This window comes from Bombina bombina, chromosome 5 (genome assembly GCF_027579735.1).
Source record: "Bombina bombina isolate aBomBom1 chromosome 5, aBomBom1.pri, whole genome shotgun sequence".
Lineage (NCBI taxonomy): Eukaryota > Metazoa > Chordata > Amphibia > Anura > Bombinatoridae > Bombina > Bombina bombina.
Window position 1 is genome coordinate 1,151,345,469 of NC_069503.1, and position 20,274 is coordinate 1,151,365,742.

Consider the following 20,274-nt stretch of genomic DNA (forward strand, 5'->3'; position numbering starts at 1 on the left):
AGACTCACAGTGAGTATACTGACAGGCTGAGAGAGAGAGACTCACAGTGAGTATACTGACAGGCTGAGAGAGAGACTCACAGTGAGTATACTGACAGGCTGAGAGAGAGAGACTCACAGTGAGTATACTGACAGGCTGAGAGAGAGACTCACAGTGAGTATACTGACAGGCTGAGAGAGAGACTCACAGTGAGTATACTGACAGGCTGAGAGAGACTCACAGTGAGTATACTGACAGGCTGAGAGACTCACAGTGAGTATACTGACAGGCTGAGAGACTCACAGTGAGTATACTGACAGGCTGAGAGAGACTCACAGTGAGTATACCGACAGGCTGAGAGAGACTCACAGTGAGTATACCGACAGGCTGAGAGAGACTCACAGTGAGTATACTGACAGGCTGAGAGAGACTCACAGTGAGTATACTGACAGGCTGAGAGACTCACAGTGAGTATACTGACAGGCTGATAGACTCACAGTGAGTATACTGACAGGCTGAGAGACTCACAGTGAGTATACTGACAGGCTGAGAGACTCACAGTGAGTATACTGACAGGCTGAGAGAGAGACTCACAGTGAGTATACTGACAGGCTGAGAGAGAGACCCACAGTGAGTATACTGACAGGCTGAGAGAGACTCACAGTGAGTATACTGACAGGCTGAGAGAGAGACTCACAGTGAGTATACTGACAGGCTGAGAGAGACTCACAGTGAGTATACTGACAGGCTGAGAGAGACTCACAGTGAGTATACTGACAGGCTGAGAGAGAGAGACTCACAGTGAGTATACTGACAGGCTGAGAGAGAGAGACTCACAGTGAGTATACTGACAGGCTGAGAGACTCACAGTGAGTATACTGACAGGCTGAGAGAGACTCACAGTGAGTATACCGACAGGCTGAGAGACTCACAGTGAGTATACTGACAGGCTGAGAGACTCACAGTGAGTATACTGACAGGCTGAGAGACTCACAGTGAGTATACTGACAGGCTGAGAGACTCACAGTGAGTATACTGACAGGCTGAGAGACTCACAGTGAGTATACTGACAGGCTGAGAGACTCACAGTGAGTATACTGACAGGCTGAGAGACTCACAGTGAGTATACCGACAGGCTGAGAGATAGACTCACAGTGAGTATACTGACAGGCTGAGAGAGAGACTCACAGTGAGTATACTGACAGGCTGAGAGAGAGACTCACAGTGAGTATACTGACAGGCTGAGAGATAGACTCACAGTGAGTATACTGACAGGCTGAGAGAGAGACTCACAGTGAGTATACTGACAGGCTGAGAGAGAGACTCACAGTGAGTATACTGACAGGCTGAGAGAGAGACTCACAGTGAGTATACTGACAGGCTGAGAGAGAGACTCACAGTGAGTATACTGACAGGCTGAGAGACTCACAGTGAGTATACTGACAGGCTGAGAGACTCACAGTGAGTATACTGACAGGCTGAGAGACTCACAGTGAGTATACTGACAGGCTGAGAGACTCACAGTGAGTATACTGACAGGCTGAGAGACTCACAGTGAGTATACTGACAGGCTGAGAGACTCACAGTGAGTATACTGACAGGCTGAGAGAGAGACTCACAGTGAGTATACTGACAGGCTGAGAGAGAGACTCACAGTGAGTATACTGACAGGCTGAGAGACTCACAGTGAGTATACTGACAGGCTGAGAGAGACTCACAGTGAGTATACTGACAGGCTGAGAGACTCACAGTGAGTATACTGACAGGCTGAGAGAGAGAGACTCACAGTGAGTATACTGACAGGCTGAGAGAGACTCACAGTGAGTATACTGACAGGCTGAGAGAGAGAGACTCACAGTGAGTATACTGACAGGCTGAGAGACTCACAGTGAGTATACTGACAGGCTGAGAGAGAGACTCACAGTGAGTATACTGACAGGCTGAGAGAGAGACTCACAGTGAGTATACTGACAGGCTGAGAGACTCACAGTGAGTATACTGACAGGCTGAGAGACTTACAGTGAGTATACTGACAGGCTGAGAGACTTACAGTGAGTATACTGACAGGCTGAGAGACTTACAGTGAGTATACTGACAGGCTGAGAGAGACTCACAGTGAGTATACTGACAGGCTGAGAGACTTACAGTGAGTATACTGACAGGCTGAGAGAGAGACTCACAGTGAGTATACTGACAGGCTGAGAGACTCACAGTGAGTATACTGACAGGCTGAGAGACTCACAGTGAGTATACTGACAGGCTGAGAGACTTACAGTGAGTATACTGACAGGCTGAGAGAGACTCACAGTGAGTATACTGACAAGCTGAGAGAGAGAGACTCACAGTGAGTATACTGACAGGCTGAGAGACTCACAGTGAGTATACTGACAGGCTGAGAGACTCACAGTGAGTATACTGACAGGCTGAGAGACTCACAGTGAGTATACTGACAGGCTGAGAGACTTACAGTGAGTATACTGACAGGCTGAGAGAGACTCACAGTGAGTATACTGACAGGCTGAGAGAGACTCACAGTGAGTATACTGACAGGCTGAGAGAGACTCACAGTGAGTATACTGACAGGCTGAGAGAGAGACTCACAGTGAGTATACTGACAGGCTGAGAGACTTACAGTGAGTATACTGACAGGCTGAGAGAGAGAGACTTACAGTGAGTATACTGACAGGCTGAGAGAGAGAGACTCACAGTGAGTATACTGACAGGCTGAGAGAGAGAGACTCACAGTGAGTATACTGACAGGCTGAGAGAGAGAGACTCACAGTGAGTATACTGACAGGCTGAGAGACTCACAGTGAGTATACGGACAGGCTGAGAGAGAGAGACTCACAGTGAGTATACTGACAGGCTGAGAGAGAGAGACTCACAGTGAGTATACTGACAGGCTGAGAGAGAGAGACTCACAGTGAGTATACTGACAGGCTGAGAGAGACTCACAGTGAGTATACCGACAGGCTGAGAGACTCACAGTGAGTATACTGACAGGCTGAGAGACTCACAGTGAGTATACTGACAGGCTGAGAGACTCACAGTGAGTATACTGACAGGCTGAGAGACTCACAGTGAGCATACTGACAGGCTGAGAGACTCACAGTGAGTATACTGACAGGCTGAGAGACTCACAGTGAGCATACTGACAGGCTGAGAGACTCACAGTGAGTATACTGACAGGCTGAGAGACTCACAGTGAGTATACTGACAGGCTGAGAGAGACTCACAGTGAGTATACTGACAAGCTGAGAGAGAGAGACTCACAGTGAGTATACTGACAGGCTGAGAGAGACTCACAGTGAGTATACTGACAGGCTGAGAGAGAGACTCACAGTGAGTATACTGACAGGCTGAGAGAGAGACTCACAGTGAGTATACTGACAGGCTGAGAGAGAGACTCACAGTGAGTATACTGACAGGCTGAGAGACTCACAGTGAGTATACTGACAGGCTGAGAGAGACTCACAGTGAGTATACTGACAGGCTGAGAGAGACTCACAGTGAGTATACTGACAGGCTGAGAGAGAGACTCACAGTGAGTATACTGACAGGCTGAGAGAGACTTACAGTGAGTATACTGACAGGCTGAGAGAGACTCACAGTGAGTATACTGACAGGCTGAGAGACTCATAGTGAGTATACTGACAGGCTGAGAGAGACTTACAGTGAGTATACTGACAGGCTGAGAGAGAGGTATAGACTGAGACTAAAGAAAGGAGAAAGTATCCTGAGAGAAAGGGAATGATTTAGGCTGGAATGAGAGAATGGAGAAATCATTTAGCTTATTAGAGGGAGATGTAAAATATTGGCTAGAGAGAGAGAGCGAGAGACAGACTGCGGCTAGAGAGAGAGCGAGAGACAGACTGCGGCTAGAGAGAGAGAGCGAGAGACAGACTGCGGCTAGAGAGAGAGAGCGAGAGACAGACTGCGGCTAGAGAGAGAGAGCGAGAGACAGACTGCGGCTAGAGAGAGAGCGAGAGACAGACTGCGGCTAGAGAGAGAGCGAGAGACAGACTGCGCTAGAGAGAGAGAGCGGAGACAGACTGCGGCTAGAGATAGAGAGCGAGAGACAGACTGCGGCTAGAGAGAGAGCGAGAGACAGACTGCGGCTAGAGAGAGAGCGAGAGACAGACTGCGGCTAGAGAGAGAGCGAGAGACAGACTGCTGGCTAGAGAGAGAGAGCGAGAGGACAGACTGCGGCTAGAGAGAGAGCGAGAGACAGACTGCGGCTAGAGAGAGAGAGCGAGAGACAGACTGCGGCTAGAGAGAGAGAGCGAGAGACAGACTGCGGCTAGAGAGAGAGAGCGAGAGACAGACTGTGGCTAGAGAGAGAGAGCGAGAGACAGACTGTGGCTAGAGAGAGAGAGCGAGAGACAGACTGTGGCTAGAGAGAGAGCGAGAGACAGACTGTGGCTAGAGAGAGAGAGCGAGAGACAGACTGTGGCTAGAGAGAGAGAGCGAGAGACAGACTGAGGCTAGAGAGAGAGAGCGAGAGACAGACTGTGGCTAGAGAGAGAGAGAGAGAGAGACAGACTGTGGCTAGAGAGAGAGAGCGAGAGACAGACTGTGGCTAGAGAGAGAGAGCGAGAGACAGACTGCGGCTAGAGAGAGAGAGCGAGAGACAGACTGTGGCTAGAGAGAGAGAGCGAGAGACAGACTGCGGCTAGAGAGAGAGCGAGAGACAGACTGTGGCTAGAGGAGAGAGCGAGAGACAGACTCGTGGCTAGAGAGAGAGAGCGAGAGACAGACTGTGGCTAGAGAGAGAGAGCGAGAGACAGACTGTGGCTAGAGAGAGAGAGCGAGAGACAGACTGTGGCTAGAGAGAGAGAGCGAGAGACAGACTGTGGCTAGAGAGAGAGAGCGAGAGACAGACTGTGGCTAGAGAGAGAGAGCGAGAGACAGACTGTGGCTAGAGAGAGAGAGAGCGAGAGACAGACTGTGGCTAGAGAGAGAGAGCGAGAGACAGACTGCGGCTAGAGAGAGAGAGCGGAGACAGACTGCGGCTAGAGAGAGAGAGCGAGAGACAGACTGCGGCTAGAGAGAGAGAGCGAGAGACAGACTGCGGCTAGAGAGAGAGCGAGAGACAGACTGCGGCTAGAGAGAGAGAGCGAGAGACAGACTGCGGCTAGAGAGAGAGCGAGAGACAGACTGTGGCTAGAGAGAGAGAGCGAGAGACAGACTGTGGCTAGAGAGAGAGAGCGAGAGACAGACTGTGGCTAGAGAGAGAGAGCGAGAGACAGACTGTGGCTAGAGAGAGAGAGCGAGAGACAGACTGTGGCTAGAGAGAGAGAGCGAGAGACAGACTGCGGCTAGAGAGAGAGCGAGAGATAGACTGTGGCTAGAGAGAGAGAGCGAGAGACAGACTGTGGCTAGAGAGAGAGAGCGAGAGACAGACTGTGGCTAGAGAGAGAGCGAGAGACAGACTGTGGCTAGAGAGAGAGAGCGAGAGACAGACTGCGGCTAGAGAGAGAGAGCGAGAGACAGACTGTGGCTAGAGAGAGAGAGCGAGAGACAGACTGTGGCTAGAGAGAGAGAGCGAGAGACAGACTGCGGCTAGAGAGAGAGAGCGAGAGACAGACTGCGGCTAGAGAGAGAGAGCGAGAGACAGACTGCGGCTAGAGCGAGAGACAGACTGCGGCTAGAGAGAGAGAGAGACAGACCGCTAGAGAGAGAGCGAGAGACAGACTGCGGCTAGAGAGAGAGAGAGAGAGACAGACTGCGGCTAGAGAGAGAGGCGAGAGACAGACTGCGGGCTAGAGAGAGAGAGCGAGAGACAGACTGTTGGCTAGAGAGAGAGCGAGAGACAGACTGCGGCTAGAGAGAGAGAGCGAGAGACAGACTGCGGCTAGAGAGAGAGCGAGAGACAGACTGCGGCTAGAGAGAGAGCGAGAGACAGACTGCGGCTAGAGAGAGAGAGCGAGAGACAGACTGTGGCTAGAGAGAGAGAGCGAGAGACAGACTGCGGCTAGAGAGAGAGAGCGAGAGACAGACTGCGGCTAGAGAGAGAGAGCGAGAGACAGACTGCGGCTAGAGAGAGAGAGCGAGAGACAGACTGCGGGCGAGAGAGAGAGAGCGAGAGACAGACTGCGGCTAGAGAGAGAGAGCGAGAGACAGACTGCGGCTAGAGAGAGAGAGCGAGAGACAGACTGCGGCTAGAGAGAGAGCGGAACAGACTGCGGCTAGAGAGAGAGAGCGAGAGACAGACTGCGGCTAGAGAGAGAGAGCGAGAGACAGACTGTGGCTAGAGAGAGAGAGCGAGAGACAGACTGCGGCTAGAGAGAGAGAGCGAGAGACAGACTGTGGCTAGAGAGAGAGAGCGAGAGACAGACTGCGGCCTAGAGAGAGAGAGCGAGAGACAGACTGCGGCTAGAGAGAGAGCGAGAGACAGACTGCGGCTAGAGAGAGAGAGCGAGAGACAGACTGCGGCTAGAGAGAGAGAGCGAGAGACAGACTGCGGCTAGAGAGAGAGCGAGAGACAGACTGCGGCTAGAGAGAGAGAGCGAGAGACAGACTGCGGCTAGAGAGAGAGAGCGAGAGACAGACTGCGGCTAGAGAGAGAGAGCGAGAGACAGACTGCGGCTAGAGAGAGAGAGCGAGAGACAGACTGTGGCTAGAGAGAGAGAGCGAGAGACAGACTGCGGCTAGAGAGAGAGAGCGAGAGACAGACTGTGGCTAGAGAGAGAGAGCGAGAGGACAGACTGCGGCTAGAGAGAGAGAGCGAGAGACAGACTGTGGCTAGAGAGAGAGAGCGAGAGACAGACTGTGGCTAGAGAGAGAGAGCGAGAGACAGACTGCGGCTAGAGAGAGAGAGCGAGAGACAGACTGCGGCTAGAGAGAGAGAGCGAGAGACAGACTGAGGCTAGAGAGAGAGAGCGAGAGACAGACTGTGGCTAGAGAGAGAGAGCGAGAGACAGACTGTGGCTAGAGAGAGAGAGCGAGAGACAGACTGAGGCTAGAGAGAGAGAGCGAGAGACAGACTGCGGCTAGAGAGAGAGAGCGAGAGACAGACTGTGGCTAGAGAGAGAGAGCGAGAGACAGACTGTGGCTAGAGAGAGAGAGCGAGAGACAGACTGCGGCTAGAGAGAGAGAGCGAGAGACAGACTGCGGCTAGAGAGAGAGAGCGAGAGACAGACTGCGGCTAGAGAGAGAGAGCGAGAGACAGACTGCGGCTAGAGAGAGAGAGCGAGAGACAGACTGTGGCTAGAGAGAGAGAGCGAGAGACAGACTGCGGCTAGAGAGAGAGAGCGAGAGACAGACTGCGGCTAGAGAGAGAGAGCGAGAGACAGACTGTGGCTAGAGAGAGAGAGCGAGAGACAGACTGTGGCTAGAGAGAGAGAGCGAGAGACAGACTGCGGCTAGAGAGAGAGAGCGAGAGACAGACTGCGGCTAGAGAGAGAGAGCGAGAGACAGACTGCGGCTAGAGAGAGAGCGAGAGACAGACTGCGGCTAGAGAGAGAGAGCGAGAGACAGACTGTGGCTAGAGAGAGAGAGCGAGAGACAGACTGCTGGCTAGAGAGAGAGAGCGAGAGACAGACTGCGGCTAGAGAGAGAGAGCGAGAGACAGACTGTGGCTAGAGAGAGAGAGCGAGAGACAGACTGCGGCTAGAGAGAGAGAGCGAGAGACAGACTGCGGCTAGAGAGAGAGAGCGAGAGACAGACTGCGGCTAGAGAGAGAGAGCGAGAGACAGACTGCGGCTAGAGAGAGAGAGCGAGAGACAGACTGCGGCTAGAGAGAGAGCGAGAGACAGACTGGGGCTAGAGAGAGAGAGCGAGAGACAGACTGGGCTAGAGAGAGAGCGAGAGACAGACTGCGGCTAGAGAGAGAGAGCGAGAGGACAGACTGCGGGCTAGAGAGAGAGAGCGAGAGACAGACTGCGGCTAGAGAGAGAGAGAGAGAGACAGACTGCGGCTAGAGAGAGAGAGCGAGAGACAGACTGTGGCTAGAGAGAGAGAGCGAGAGACAGACTGCTGGCTAGAGAGAGAGAGCGAGAGACAGACTGCGGCTAGAGAGAGAGAGCGAGAGACAGACTGCGGCTAGAGAGAGAGAGCGAGAGACAAGACTGCGGCTAGAGAGAGAGAGCGAGAGACAGACTGCGGCTAGAGAGAGAGAGCGAGAGACAGACTGCGGCTAGAGAGAGAGAGAGAGGACAGACTGCGGCTAGAGAGAGAGAGCGAGAGACAGACTGCTGGCTAGAGAGAGAGCGAGAGACAGACTGCGGCTAGAGAGAGAGAGCGAGAGACAGACTGCGGCTAGAGAGAGAGAGCGAGAGACAGACTGCGGCTAGAGAGAGAGAGCGAGAGACAGACTGCGGCTAGAGAGAGAGAGCGAGAGACAGACAGCGGCTAGAGAGAGAGAGCGAGAGACAGACTGCGGCTAGAGAGAGAGAGCGAGAGACAGACTGCGGCTAGAGAGAGAGAGCGAGAGACAGACTGCGGCTAGAGAGAGAGAGCGAGAGACAGACTGCGGCTAGAGAGAGAGCGAGAGACAGACTGCGGCTAGAGAGAGAGAGCGAGAGACAGAGCGAGAGACAGATTGTGGCTAGAGAGAGAGCGAGAGACAGACTGCGGCTAGAGAGAGAGAGCGAGAGACAGACTGCGGCTAGAGAGAGAGCGAGAGACAGACTGCGGCTAGAGAGAGAGCGAGAGACAGACTGCGGCTAGAGAGAGAGAGCGAGAGACAGACTGTGGCTAGAGAGAGAGAGCGAGAGACAGACTGTGGCTAGAGAGAGAGAGCGAGAGACAGACTGTGGCTAGAGAGAGAGAGCGAGAGACAGACTGTGGCTAGAGAGAGAGAGCGAGAGACAGACTGCGGCTAGAGAGAGAGAGCGAGAGACAGACTGCGGCTAGAGAGAGAGAGCGAGAGACAGACTGCGGCTAGAGAGAGAGAGCGAGAGACAGACTGCGGCTAGAGAGAGAGAGCGAGAGACAGACTGCGGCTAGAGAGAGAGAGCGAGAGACAGACTGCGGCTAGAGAGAGAGACCGAGAGACAGACTGCGGCTAGAGAGAGAGCGAGAGACAGACTGCGGCTAGAGAGAGAGAGCGAGAGACAGACTGCGGCTAGAGAGAGAGAGCGAGAGACAGACTGCGGCTAGAGAGAGAGAGCGAGAGACAGGACTGCGGCTAGAGAGAGAGCGAAGAGACAGACTGCGGCTAGAGGAGAGAGAGCGAGAGACAGAGCGAGAGACAGATTGTGGCTAGAGAGAAGCGAGGTTGAGAGCGAGAGACAGACTGCGGCCTAGAGAGAGAGGTGAGCGAGGACAGACTGCGGCTAGAGAGAGAGAGAGCGAGAGACATGAACTGCGGTAGAGAGGAGAGAGCGAGAGACAGGGACTGTGGCAGAGAGAGAGCGAGAGACAGACTGGGCTAGAGATGAGAGAGACGCGAGAGACAGACTGCGGGCTCTAGAGAGGAGAAGCGAGAAACATGCGGCCTAGGAGAGAGAGGCGAGAGACAGGACTGCGGCTAGAGAGAGAGATGCGAGAGACAGGACTTGCGGCTAGGAGGAGAGAGGCGAGAGACAGACTCGCGGCTAGAGAGAGAGAGCGAGAGACAGACTGCTGGCTAGAGAGAGAGGCGAGAGACAGACTGCGGCTAGAGAGAGAGAGAGCGAGAGACAGACTGCGGGCTAGAGAGAGAGCGAGAGACAGACAGCGGCTAGAGAGAGAGAGCGAGAACAGACTGCGGCTAGAGAGAGAAGAGCGAGAGACAGACTGCGGCTAGAGGGCTAGAGAGAGAGAGCGAGAGACAGACTGTGGCTAGAGAGAGAGAGAGCGAGAGACAGACTGTGGCTAGAGAGAGAGAGCGAGAGACAGACTGCGGCTAGAGAGAGAGAGCGGAGACAGACTGCTGGTCTAGAGAGAGAGAGCGAGAGACAGACTGTGGCTAGAGAGAGAGCGAGAGACAGACTGTGGCTAGAGAGAGAGCGAGAGACAGACTGTGGCTAGAGAGAGAGCGAGAGACAGACTGTGGCTAGAGAGAGAGAGCGAGAGACAGACTGCGGCTAGAGAGAGAGAGCGAGAGACAGACTGCGGCTAGAGAGAGAGAGCGAGAGACAGACTGCGGCTAGAGAGAGAGAGCGAGAGACAGACCCCCCTGCGGCTAGAGAGAGAGAGCGAGAGACAGACTGCGGCTAGAGACGAGAGAGCGAGAGACAGACATGGCTAGAGGAGAGAGCGAGAGACAGACTGCGCTAGGAGAGAGAGAGCGAGAGACAGACTGCGGCTAGAGAGAGAGAGCGAGAGACAGACTGCGGCTAAGAGAGAGTAGCGAGAGACAGACTGCGCTAGAGAGAGAGAGCGAGAGACAGACTGCGGCTAGAGAGAGAGAGAGCGAGAGACAGACTGCGGCTAGAGAGGAGAGGAGAGCGAGAGACAGACTGCGCTAGAGAGAGAGAGCGAGAGACAGTACTGTGGCTAGAGAGAGAGCGAGAGACAGACTGCGGGGGCTAGAGAGAGGAGCGAGAGACAGACTGCGGCTAGAGAGAGAGAGCGAGAAACACTGCGGCTAGAGAAGAGAGCGAGAGACAGAATGCGGCTAGAGAGAGAGAGCGAGAGACAGACTGCGGCTAGAGGAGAGAGAGCGAGAGACAGACTGCGGCTAGAGAGAGAGAGCGAGAGACAGACTGCGCTAGAGAGAGAGCGAGAGACAGACTGCGGCTAGAGAGAGAGCGAGAGACAGACTGCGGCTAGAGAGAGAGCGAGAGACAGACTGCGGCTAGAGCGAGAGACAGACTGCGGCTAGAGAGAGAGCGAGAGACAGACTGCGGCTAGAGAGAGAGCGAGAGACAGACTGCGGCTAGAGAGAGAGCGAGAGACAGACTGCGGCTAGAGAGAGAGAGCGAGAGACAGACTGCGGCTAGAGAGAGAGAGCGAGAGACAGACTGTGGCTAGAGAGAGAGAGAGCGAAAGACAGACTGCGGCTAGAGAGAGAGAGCGAGAGACAGACTGTGGCTAGAGAGAGAGCGAGAGACAGACTGTGGCTAGAGAGAGAGAGCGAGAGACAGACTGTGGCTAGAGAGAGAGAGCGAGAGACAGACTGCGGCTAGAGAGAGAGCGAGAGACAGACTGCGGCTAGAGAGAGAGAGCGAGAGACAGACTGCGGCTAGAGAGAGAGCGAGAGACAGACTGCGGCTAGAGAGAGAGAGCGAGAGACAGACTGCGGCTAGAGAGAGAGAGCGAGAGACAGACTGCGGCTAGAGAGAGAGCGAGAGACAGACTGCGGCTAGAGAGAGAGCGAGAGACAGACTGCGGCTAGAGAGAGAGAGCGAGAGACAGACTGTGGCTAGAGAGAGAGAGCGAGAGAGAGAGAGCGAGAGACAGACTGCGGCTAGAGAGAGAGCGAGAGACAGACTGCGGCTAGAGAGAGAGAGCGAGAGACAGACTGCGGCTAGAGAGAGAGAGCGAGAGACAGACTGCGGCTAGAGAGAGAGAGCGAGAGACAGACTGCGGCTAGAGAGAGAGAGCGAGAGACAGACTGCGGCTAGAGAGAGAGAGCGAGAGACAGACTGCGGCTAGAGAGAGAGAGCGAGAGACAGACTGCGGCTAGAGAGAGAGCGAGAGACAGACTGCGGCTAGACTGTGAGACTATGAAAGAGAGGGCGAAGCAAAGGTTTACAAAGAGAGTGATTAGCTGGGACTTAAAGGTTTTTTTTTCTTTCATGATTCAGATAAAAGAAATTTTAAGCAACTTTCTAATTTACTCCTATTATCAATTTTTCTTTGTTCTTTATTTTAAAAGCAGGAATGTAAATCTTAGCAGCCAGCCCATTTTAGGTTCAGCACCATGGATAGCGTTTGCTTATTGGAGGCTTACATTTACCCACCAATAAGCAAGCATAACCCAGGTTCTCAACCAAAAATAGGCCGGCTCCTATGCATCACATTCCTGTTTTTTAAATAAAGATAGCAAGAGAACAAAGAAAAATTGATAATAGGCGTAAATTAGAAAGTTGCTTTAAATTGCTGCTATATCTGATTCATGAAAGAAAAAATTTGGGTTTAGTGTCCCTTTAAAATGACAGTCAAGTCAATATTAAACTTTCATGATTCAGATAGAACACATCATTTTTAACAACTTTCCAATTCACTTCGATTATTTAAATATGCACAATATTTTTATTATTTACACATTTTGAGAAACAGTTGCTACTGAGCATGTGCAAGATTGACAGGATATACGTGCATGCATTTTGTGATTGGCTAACGACTGTCACATGGTGCATTAAGAATTTAACTGACATTTGTCAGAAATAAATCTATTATTTTTATTATGCATTTATTGATTATTCTACGGTGTTTAGTGGTCCTTTAAATCGATTGAGGGATAGCAGTTAATAAACCAGGATAGACCAAGCGAGAGGGAGAACCGTAGGAGGATAAGGAAGTAAAACTGAGCGAGAGGCAGAGAGTAAAATGGATGTTGGTTAAGACAGAAGCTCAGATCAGCTAAGATTATAACATATAGACATTTGCCAGTGTTAAAATATCTAGATATTTTTATCTCCAGGGACTGCAGCGACGAGCCACTCCACATCCCAGCGAACTGAAGGTTATGAAGAAAGGGATTGAGGTGCGGAGAAATGAGATGTGCTCCCCGAAATCTGACCTTTCTCCTAATGATGAGGTGAGGCTGCACTTTCTGATCCCTCTCGCTTGCGTAGTGTTTCTGCTGCTAATGAGCTCGGGACAAGTAGTGAATAAACACGATAGGATTACTAGATATTCCTGCTTCGCCAGTCATTGCTTCTGCTACCCCTAATAAACTAAGTCTAGGAACTTAGAAGGGCGGTGGAAGCTTGGTGCCCAGGCGCTAGTCAATATTCTAACAAATAAAATGTGTATGTTAGCATTCCTCAGTGAGATCCCATAAAAAAGGAAACAGAAAATTGCAACATAGTGTGAATCTGTAACGGCACTTTGAGGAAGTAGTTGTTTTGTAACAAATGACTACTCACATTTGTTGGAGCTTTCCACTAAGCTCAAGGATATGCGCACTCCCACTTTATACTGATGGGAAAACAGTACACTAGGCAAAACTTGGATACAAATTTATTTTAAAATATATAAAAGCGTCACATAAGCCTTGATAACACCACAATGTAAGGGTACAAAAGCAGATATGCTGTAACAAATGCTTCAAATCGCCAAACTTGCAAAGAGGTAAATGGATCAGCAGGAGTGTGGCCGCCGAAACCAAAACCTTTTTAGTAGCAAGACAATAGCGCTAAGCCCCCAGGTGTCCTGGCTAGTGTAGAGACGCGATAAAACTCAATATAGAACAGTTCAGTTCCGACGTACGTTTCGCTGGTATGCTTTGTCAAGGAATCTTTGACAAGCTGAAAAACTCATCCAGAGGACACAGACATATCCTTGATTCAGAACTTTATTTGGTTTTCCTTTTATGATTTTTGTTATCACATTTATTTCACATTTTTTTCTTTGTGATATTCGGTATATTTATTGTAAAAATTAAAATGTGTATACTGTGCACAAAAGGATATATTGAAAGCACAAGGTCACATAAGTATATTCAGAGTCCTCTGAATTAATCCAACCAGTGCTCCTCAAAGAAACAAAGGGGGGACAATCGTGAAATCCTGTTAACCAGCGTCTTAAATTGTCAAGTCGGAGCAGTTCATGCAAAGTCCTACCCTCCCAGTGACGTCACATCCAATAAAAAAGACCTTGTGTTTGACTTTGAAAAAACTGCTCTGACTTTATAGTTACAGATGCTGGTTCTTCGACGACGTACAATTGTTATTTTGTGTGCAGTGGTTTTGTCCCTTTTAATAAATCTATTTTAATCTGAGCTCCGGTTCCGATTGTCTTTTGATCCAGGAAGGGTGTGCTTCTACACTTAAACTGAGTTATAGCTCAAAATTATGAAAGTATATTTCTTTGTTTTTTCCTACTTCAAGGACTAATATGCTTATCCTGCGACCTTGTACTTTCAATCTATCCCTTTCTTCTTAAACAGGAAGAGTCCACAGCTGCATTCATTACTTTTGGAAAATACAGAACCTGGCCACCAGGAGGAGGCAAAGACACCCGAGCCAAAGGCTTCAAATTCCTCCCCCCCTTCCCTCATCCCCCAGTCATTCTTTGCCTTTCGTCACAGGAGGTTGGCAGAGAAGTGTCAAAAGTTCGAGTTAAAGTGCCAGTAAACGTAAAAAATAATGTTATATAATTCTGCTGTCAGACAGAGCAGGAGCGAGCTGCATTGAATGTAATGGCGCGGCCGGGCTGTGACTAAACAGCTGGCTCGATGCGCTCTGAGGGAAAACCAGAAACGCTCAGTAGAGCACAGAGGGCGGGTCTGGAAAACCCTAGCACTAATATAATGTTATATAATTCTGCACTATGTGCAGAATTATCTAACATTATTTTTTTAGGTTTACTGGCCCTTTAAGTCTCTTATGGAGGGTAGTACTCTTCAAAATGGGACTGGAGTTTTAAGTAGTCCTGCCAGCCTCTCAGTGAGAGCATGGATGAAGGTTAGAGTCCGGAGATGCAGGGAGAGTTTTTCTGCGAAACCATCCCGACTCATATTAACAGCTTCTTTGGCAATCAGCGTTGAGTTTCGCTGCCTGCCTTTATTCACTCAAGTCCATGTCAGAAACGAGGCTACTATCTGTCACACTTGAAGGGCCGTGTTCCTGTTCCACGGTGTAGATTCCGGTAAGATCGTTTCATTTTACTTCATTATGTGAATGTGATGTTAATTTAAAGGTAGGGTCCCAGTGGGACTCCTTTTATCTTAAAATAAGGAATCATGGGTTAATATCACCTAAGGGGGGTTATTGAACAGGGGGGACTTTAATCATGTTTGTTATGTCTGATGATGTGTAGTAATACTTTAGGCTCATGGCTTTTCGGAACATTAACGGCCTTATCGCCATTTGGTACAATCTTTGGATTTGCATGCTATTTAATGACTTGCACGGTGCACCTCGTGACCGGTTACGTTGCTTTTTCACTTCCGTATGCTGACCGTGTGGCGCCAGAGAAAGTCTGCTCGTGGGTTGTCTGGTTCACAGGAGGTGGTGAGTGCCCCAACCATTGGAGGTGTAAAGAAGGTGTCAGTTACCGTTTGTCATTTTTGTAATCCCATGATGGAGGATTCTGACTTTTTAGACACGGATGTCTCCGATGCGGAGAATGTGTCTTGTAATGAATATGAAATGGCCCGGGTTATCCATGCCCATTAGTTATGTTCCGATTGCTGTTCCAGAGTACTCTCTTCTCCCGATTCAGGGTCCTCAGAGTGCGTTGAGCCATCCGCCGCCGAGGATGCAAGGTCCTGCGAGGCGCGTGTCCCAGAAACTCCCTTTGCTACGCAAGCAGGTGTCCCTTTGGTCTTTACTCCTTCTCCGGATGGTAGTCTTTTTCCTCCAGAGGTTACAGCACAGTTCCGCATGGCCATATCTGCGGACTTGGCGCATTTTTATCTCCCAAGTGAAATCTTTCTAAGTTACTGTCCGTGTTCTGTCAACCAAGGGCCGCTGGGCGAGGGATTGCCCGGTTCAGTTCGGCCTCCTGGGGAAGCGGGGGCCCCAACCTTGGGGCCGAAGTAGTTAGTCGATCCGGCAAGAGATAATTTTGCCTTACGCTATAGGTTGGCACGTCTTTGTGTCCTACTGAGACATGTTTTGGCGTTGCTGGAGGATCCCGGTCCTAGTGGGCCGAGGGATTTGAGGCCTTAGATGCCGGATGGCAACCTGGATAGACGGTTGGGGATGAAGCTAATCTCCTTGTTGTCTTAGTTTTTTCTTTATTTTATGTATCGGTCCCAGTTCTGAGCTTGGGTGAAGGGGGGCCTTCTGATCGGCTGGTCTGGTTGTGCGTACCCTTTTTTTCCCTTGGGCGTTTACCTGCAGGTGCTGCCTTACTTTTAATTTAGATCCGCATAGGATGTATTTGATTTAATTTATATAAAGCTCATGGCTGATATAACTTTCATTGAGAACGTTCTTTCTATGGAACCGATACTTGCGATTTTGTTGTCTCATGGGCACTTCCTCGGAAGTTGCGCACTTTGGTTTAGTCCGAGGTTACGTTTCTAGTTAATATTATCGAGCCTTCGGGGTCGATTTTTCTTGGACCTTAGCCAGATCTGGGGTGCTTTTGTACCAGGCAGGTACTGGTTGGCGCTGTCTACTGTTTCTTGGGTTCATGTCACCCTCGTGGTGCTGATTAGCCTGTCGGCATTTAAAAAAAAAAAAAAAAAAGGTGTCTCTTAAGGCCTAGTCTTATGAATTCCGGACTCGGATCCTACAACATAGTTTGGGGCCTGGGGCGTAGATCCAACTCTTCTGTTAGGAAGGCTGTGTGCTCCGATATAAGTTGTTTTTTTCTGGCAATATTGCTTGAGATGCGTGACCGACTTTTCCAGACGTCATTGTGGGTTCTAGGATCCCTGGGGACTCGGAACCGCAGGTTTCCATTCCTTTGGAAGTTTGGAGATGTGATTGATTTCTAGAGGTTTAGTATCGGCATAGTGGACGATTTGCGTCTTCACTTGCGGTATCTCCGGATGATGACTTTTGTAGCCTAGTCGCATTCCTTTTGCGGTGGCAATGTTTTCTTCTCTCCCGTCTTGGGTTGGGTCATTTGTTATGGAAGAGTGGACATGTCCTTCTTTTTCTCAGTGTTTCGTTTGCTCTAGTGCGTGGAGTGCGAGGGTCTCCCTGCCGTTCTACCAGGAGCTGCAAGGCTCCCGTTATTCCATTTCAGGGATGTCAAGAGACCGATCCTGCAGGGATCTCTGGAGACTGTCGTCTTCTCCAGATAAGAAATGCCCCTTGTCATACCATGATCTTTTGACTCTCGGGTGCTACCTGACAATCTTATTGCAGATCTAGCCCTTTGGGCTTGAGGGTAGGAGGTCTGGGGTCAGTTGCAGTCTTTTCGCCTGTCTGAGCTCAGGAAACTGACCATTTAGCCTTTCAGCGTGGGGTCAGGTCGTCAGGCCTGTCTACATGGATTACCTTGTGATACAAGGGTACTAGTGGCCCTTTCCTAAACCGGTCGGGAGTTCTTTTCAGACCCTTGGGTTTGTGGATGTTGCTAGGTACTTTACATCTAAGGACTTTAGATGGTGGAAGGCTCTGTCTGGGTGCGCTCCTAACCATAGGAGGCAGCTTATGGGTTCCTCAGGGGCTTCAGATCTTCGGATCGGTTACGTTTTTTTCAAGGACTCCGGCTTAGGACCATGTCTCTTGCCTGGAAAGGGTATGGACGGTTCTGCCTAACCTTAGGGTTTGGTTCTCCTGCATGTCCCTTTGGAGGGGGCAGGTTTTTTCTGACTCTTATGAGATATTAATATCATCCTGAGGCTTCAGTTTGAGGTTTTCTGACGGGTCACTACTTGTCTGCTGGGACATCTTGATGCTTCCTAGTAGGCTCCAGTTGTTATCCAACTGGGCTGACAATATTGGCCGAGGGTTGACCTCTAGTAGGGTGTTTTCCGTTGTTTAATCTTCTTCTTCTCACCTAGGGTGGGGAAGTGATTTTTACATGTTCTCCTTAGGTGGAGGTACCTCAGAAACTGTAAAGGGCTCGTGAGTCCTTATTTTTCTTGCCTCGTAGGATTTTTTCCCCCCTCTTTTGCATTCTCAGTATCACGGAGTTGATTTCTGTGCTGTGCTGTGGGTCAGAGTGCTTCTTCCCTTGAGGAGTGTTCCTTCTTATGTAAGGCTGCAGTGGTTGGGGTCCTTGGACCCGAGCATGAGGTTCCTGTCATTGTTCAGGGTAGCATGCTAATTTTTTAGTAGCTGTCAGAGTTCTACTCTGGGGCTTTGATGCTTTGTAGATCCATTCTTTTTTTCTTCCGAGGGTCTGAGACTCTTGGCTGTAAAGGTCTTTCACTAGCCTTGGGGCTGGGACCATTATCCTGGAAGGAAAATCTGGGATCAGTCTGCTTTACAGCATGGACAGTTTACTTTTTTTAATCTGTTCTCCCCTTTGTTGGGGGGACTCTTAGTGCCCATCTCTCTATCGGCAGCAACTGTTGCCGGGATGGATTGCTCCTTGGATTCCGGGATTTTCTGGTTGGGAGCTATTGTCGATCTTAGCACTTTTCAGTGGAATGAGTGCCACGATGTCTTAAGATGGCTTTGTTGCCTGTGGAAGGGTTATCGAGAGCTCTTTTTAAGCTGCTGTCTCTTCTTGTCTATGCTTAACCAGACGGGTCTTTTCTTGGCTAGGTTACAAGGGGGAACTTGTGGGTTTTCTGGAACACCATAGTTGGTATTCTGTATCAGGGATTGAGGGTGGCCTTCCGGTCATCTTAGTGAAATTTTCTCCTGACTATAGACTTATCTTCTGGTCTTTGTCCTCCTAGGGAGTTTGTTCCCTGGATAGTGGTCCTGCAGCGACCTTGGGTTGCTCTAAGTTAATTGATCTTTTGGATATTTCATGTGACCTCTATTTCTTTTGAGGGTAGATAGTTTAACCAGTTTTTGATTTAAGTCTGTTTTGGATGGTCCATCAGATCTCCTGGGTTCCCTTACTCTCCCTCTCGGGGGTTGATAGAGGTTTTTCAGTTTTGGAATGTGGGAGTTGAGTGCCGCAGGGCTGACTCCTCGGAGGCCTTATGCTCAGCAGACTCTGGTTCTGAGTGGTCTCTAGCACTGCTTTGCAGGTTGTGTAACTGATGAATGGTTACCCGGGCTACGGTTTTTCCATTGTCGTTATAGTTTTTTGAAGGGTGTCGGGTAATTTCAGGCTGTGGTGCCTTTCGAAGGAGCAGCCTTTTTTGTACCCACCCTTGGTTTGCATTCAGTGTCCTCTAGCTTGGGTATTGTTTTCCCAAAAGTAATGAATGCAGCTGTGGACTCTTCCTGTTTAAGAAGAAAAACATAAATTATGCTTACCTGATAATTTTCTTTTCTTCTGACCGGAAGAGTCCACAGCTCCTGCCCGCACTTTATCTATGGGGCGACAGTACATTTTTGTTCTTCTGGCACCTTTTTTTCACCCTGATATTTCTCCTACTGTTCCTGGTTCCTCGGCAGAATGACTGGGGAAAAGGGGAAGTGGGGGATGTATTTGAAGCCTTTGGCTGGGGTGTCTTTGCCTCTTACTGGTGGCCAGGTTCAGAAATCCCAAAAGTAACGAATGCAGCTGTGGACTCTTCCTGTCAGACGAAAATAAAATTATCAGGTAAGCATAATTTCTGTTTTTGTGCACAGTATACACATTTTATTTAACGGTTTTATTATTAGTTTTGTGTATTACACAATTCTTCTAAATTATATATATTTTGTTTACTCGTGTACTCTGTCAGAATGTAAAGAAAAAGATTTATATGTTCCTAGCAGGACGTGGAGCATTGAGCCTTCTGGGAATTTCTACCTTGCATGCTCAGGGCATGTATACCACTAGTACATTCATAAGACGACAATGTAGTGTGAAAAAAATACTTTAAGTAAAAATGATGTTCTATGTAGGTTTCTTTAAAAAAAATACAGAAATATAATAGACTAGTTTGACCAATGTTGCTTAGTAATAGTAGAGGTTTAACAGAGATTCATACATTTGCTTTTTCTGATCTTGTGGTGAGTGCAGGAAGATGATGACCAGTAGGGACACTAATTTCTGCCCTCTCTTTGTGCCCAGGACAAGCGACTCAGTGGTCTGTCTAGTCAGAGTGGGGAGTCTCAGCGTAGCGGCAGCACTGTCTCAGCTGGATACCAGGAGGAACAGCAGAACAGAGAGCTGGCGAGAGCAGCCAACCAGTTGCCTGAGGAGGAGGAGGAGGAAGAAGCAGAGGTGTACGATGAGATGGAGGTTGAGTACATTGAGGTGAGCAGGTGTTGCATCTTACAGGAAGTATTTCTGCAGCCAGAAGACTGGGTGATCAGAGTTAATGCTGGTGCTTTTGTCTTTATTTTGCCTAACGAGGAATGCGTTAGCTGGGTGTTCCTTCTGCCTGTACAAATATGTATAAGAGACATATCTGTATGTTAATGGGACACACTAGTGTACAAATTACATGTTAAATTTAAAGTGATAGTAAAGTTTCCAATTTGTATAATCAGATTTAGAATGGAAAATATTTTAGATGGACTTTAATCCATATTTAGCAATGAAATTCTAGTACATAGTGCTCCGGCCGCCCACTTCAAAAGTAATTTTGTTTTGTTAGTGAATGGTTGGAACTGTTCTCCAATCAGCGCTCAAGCCATATGGCATTCTCACAATTATTTTGTTCTTTAGTTTGAGTCCACAATTCCTTACTTGTGTGAATTCATCACCTGCCCAGCAGGGGGAGGCAAAGACACCTTA

At 49.5% G+C, this 20,274-nt stretch overlaps 1 protein-coding gene across 1 annotated transcript in view; it reads left to right on the forward strand.

Annotated features, from left to right (window-relative positions):
* SCRIB (scribble planar cell polarity protein) overlaps positions 1-20,274 on the forward strand; it is a 746,390-nt gene that overhangs the window by 128,691 nt on the left and 597,425 nt on the right. The window contains exons 14-15 of the mRNA XM_053715486.1: positions 12,494-12,610; positions 19,606-19,791. Coding sequence (XP_053571461.1) covers positions 12,494-12,610; positions 19,606-19,791 — 303 coding nt within the window. The remainder of the gene's footprint in view (positions 1-12,493; positions 12,611-19,605; positions 19,792-20,274) is intronic.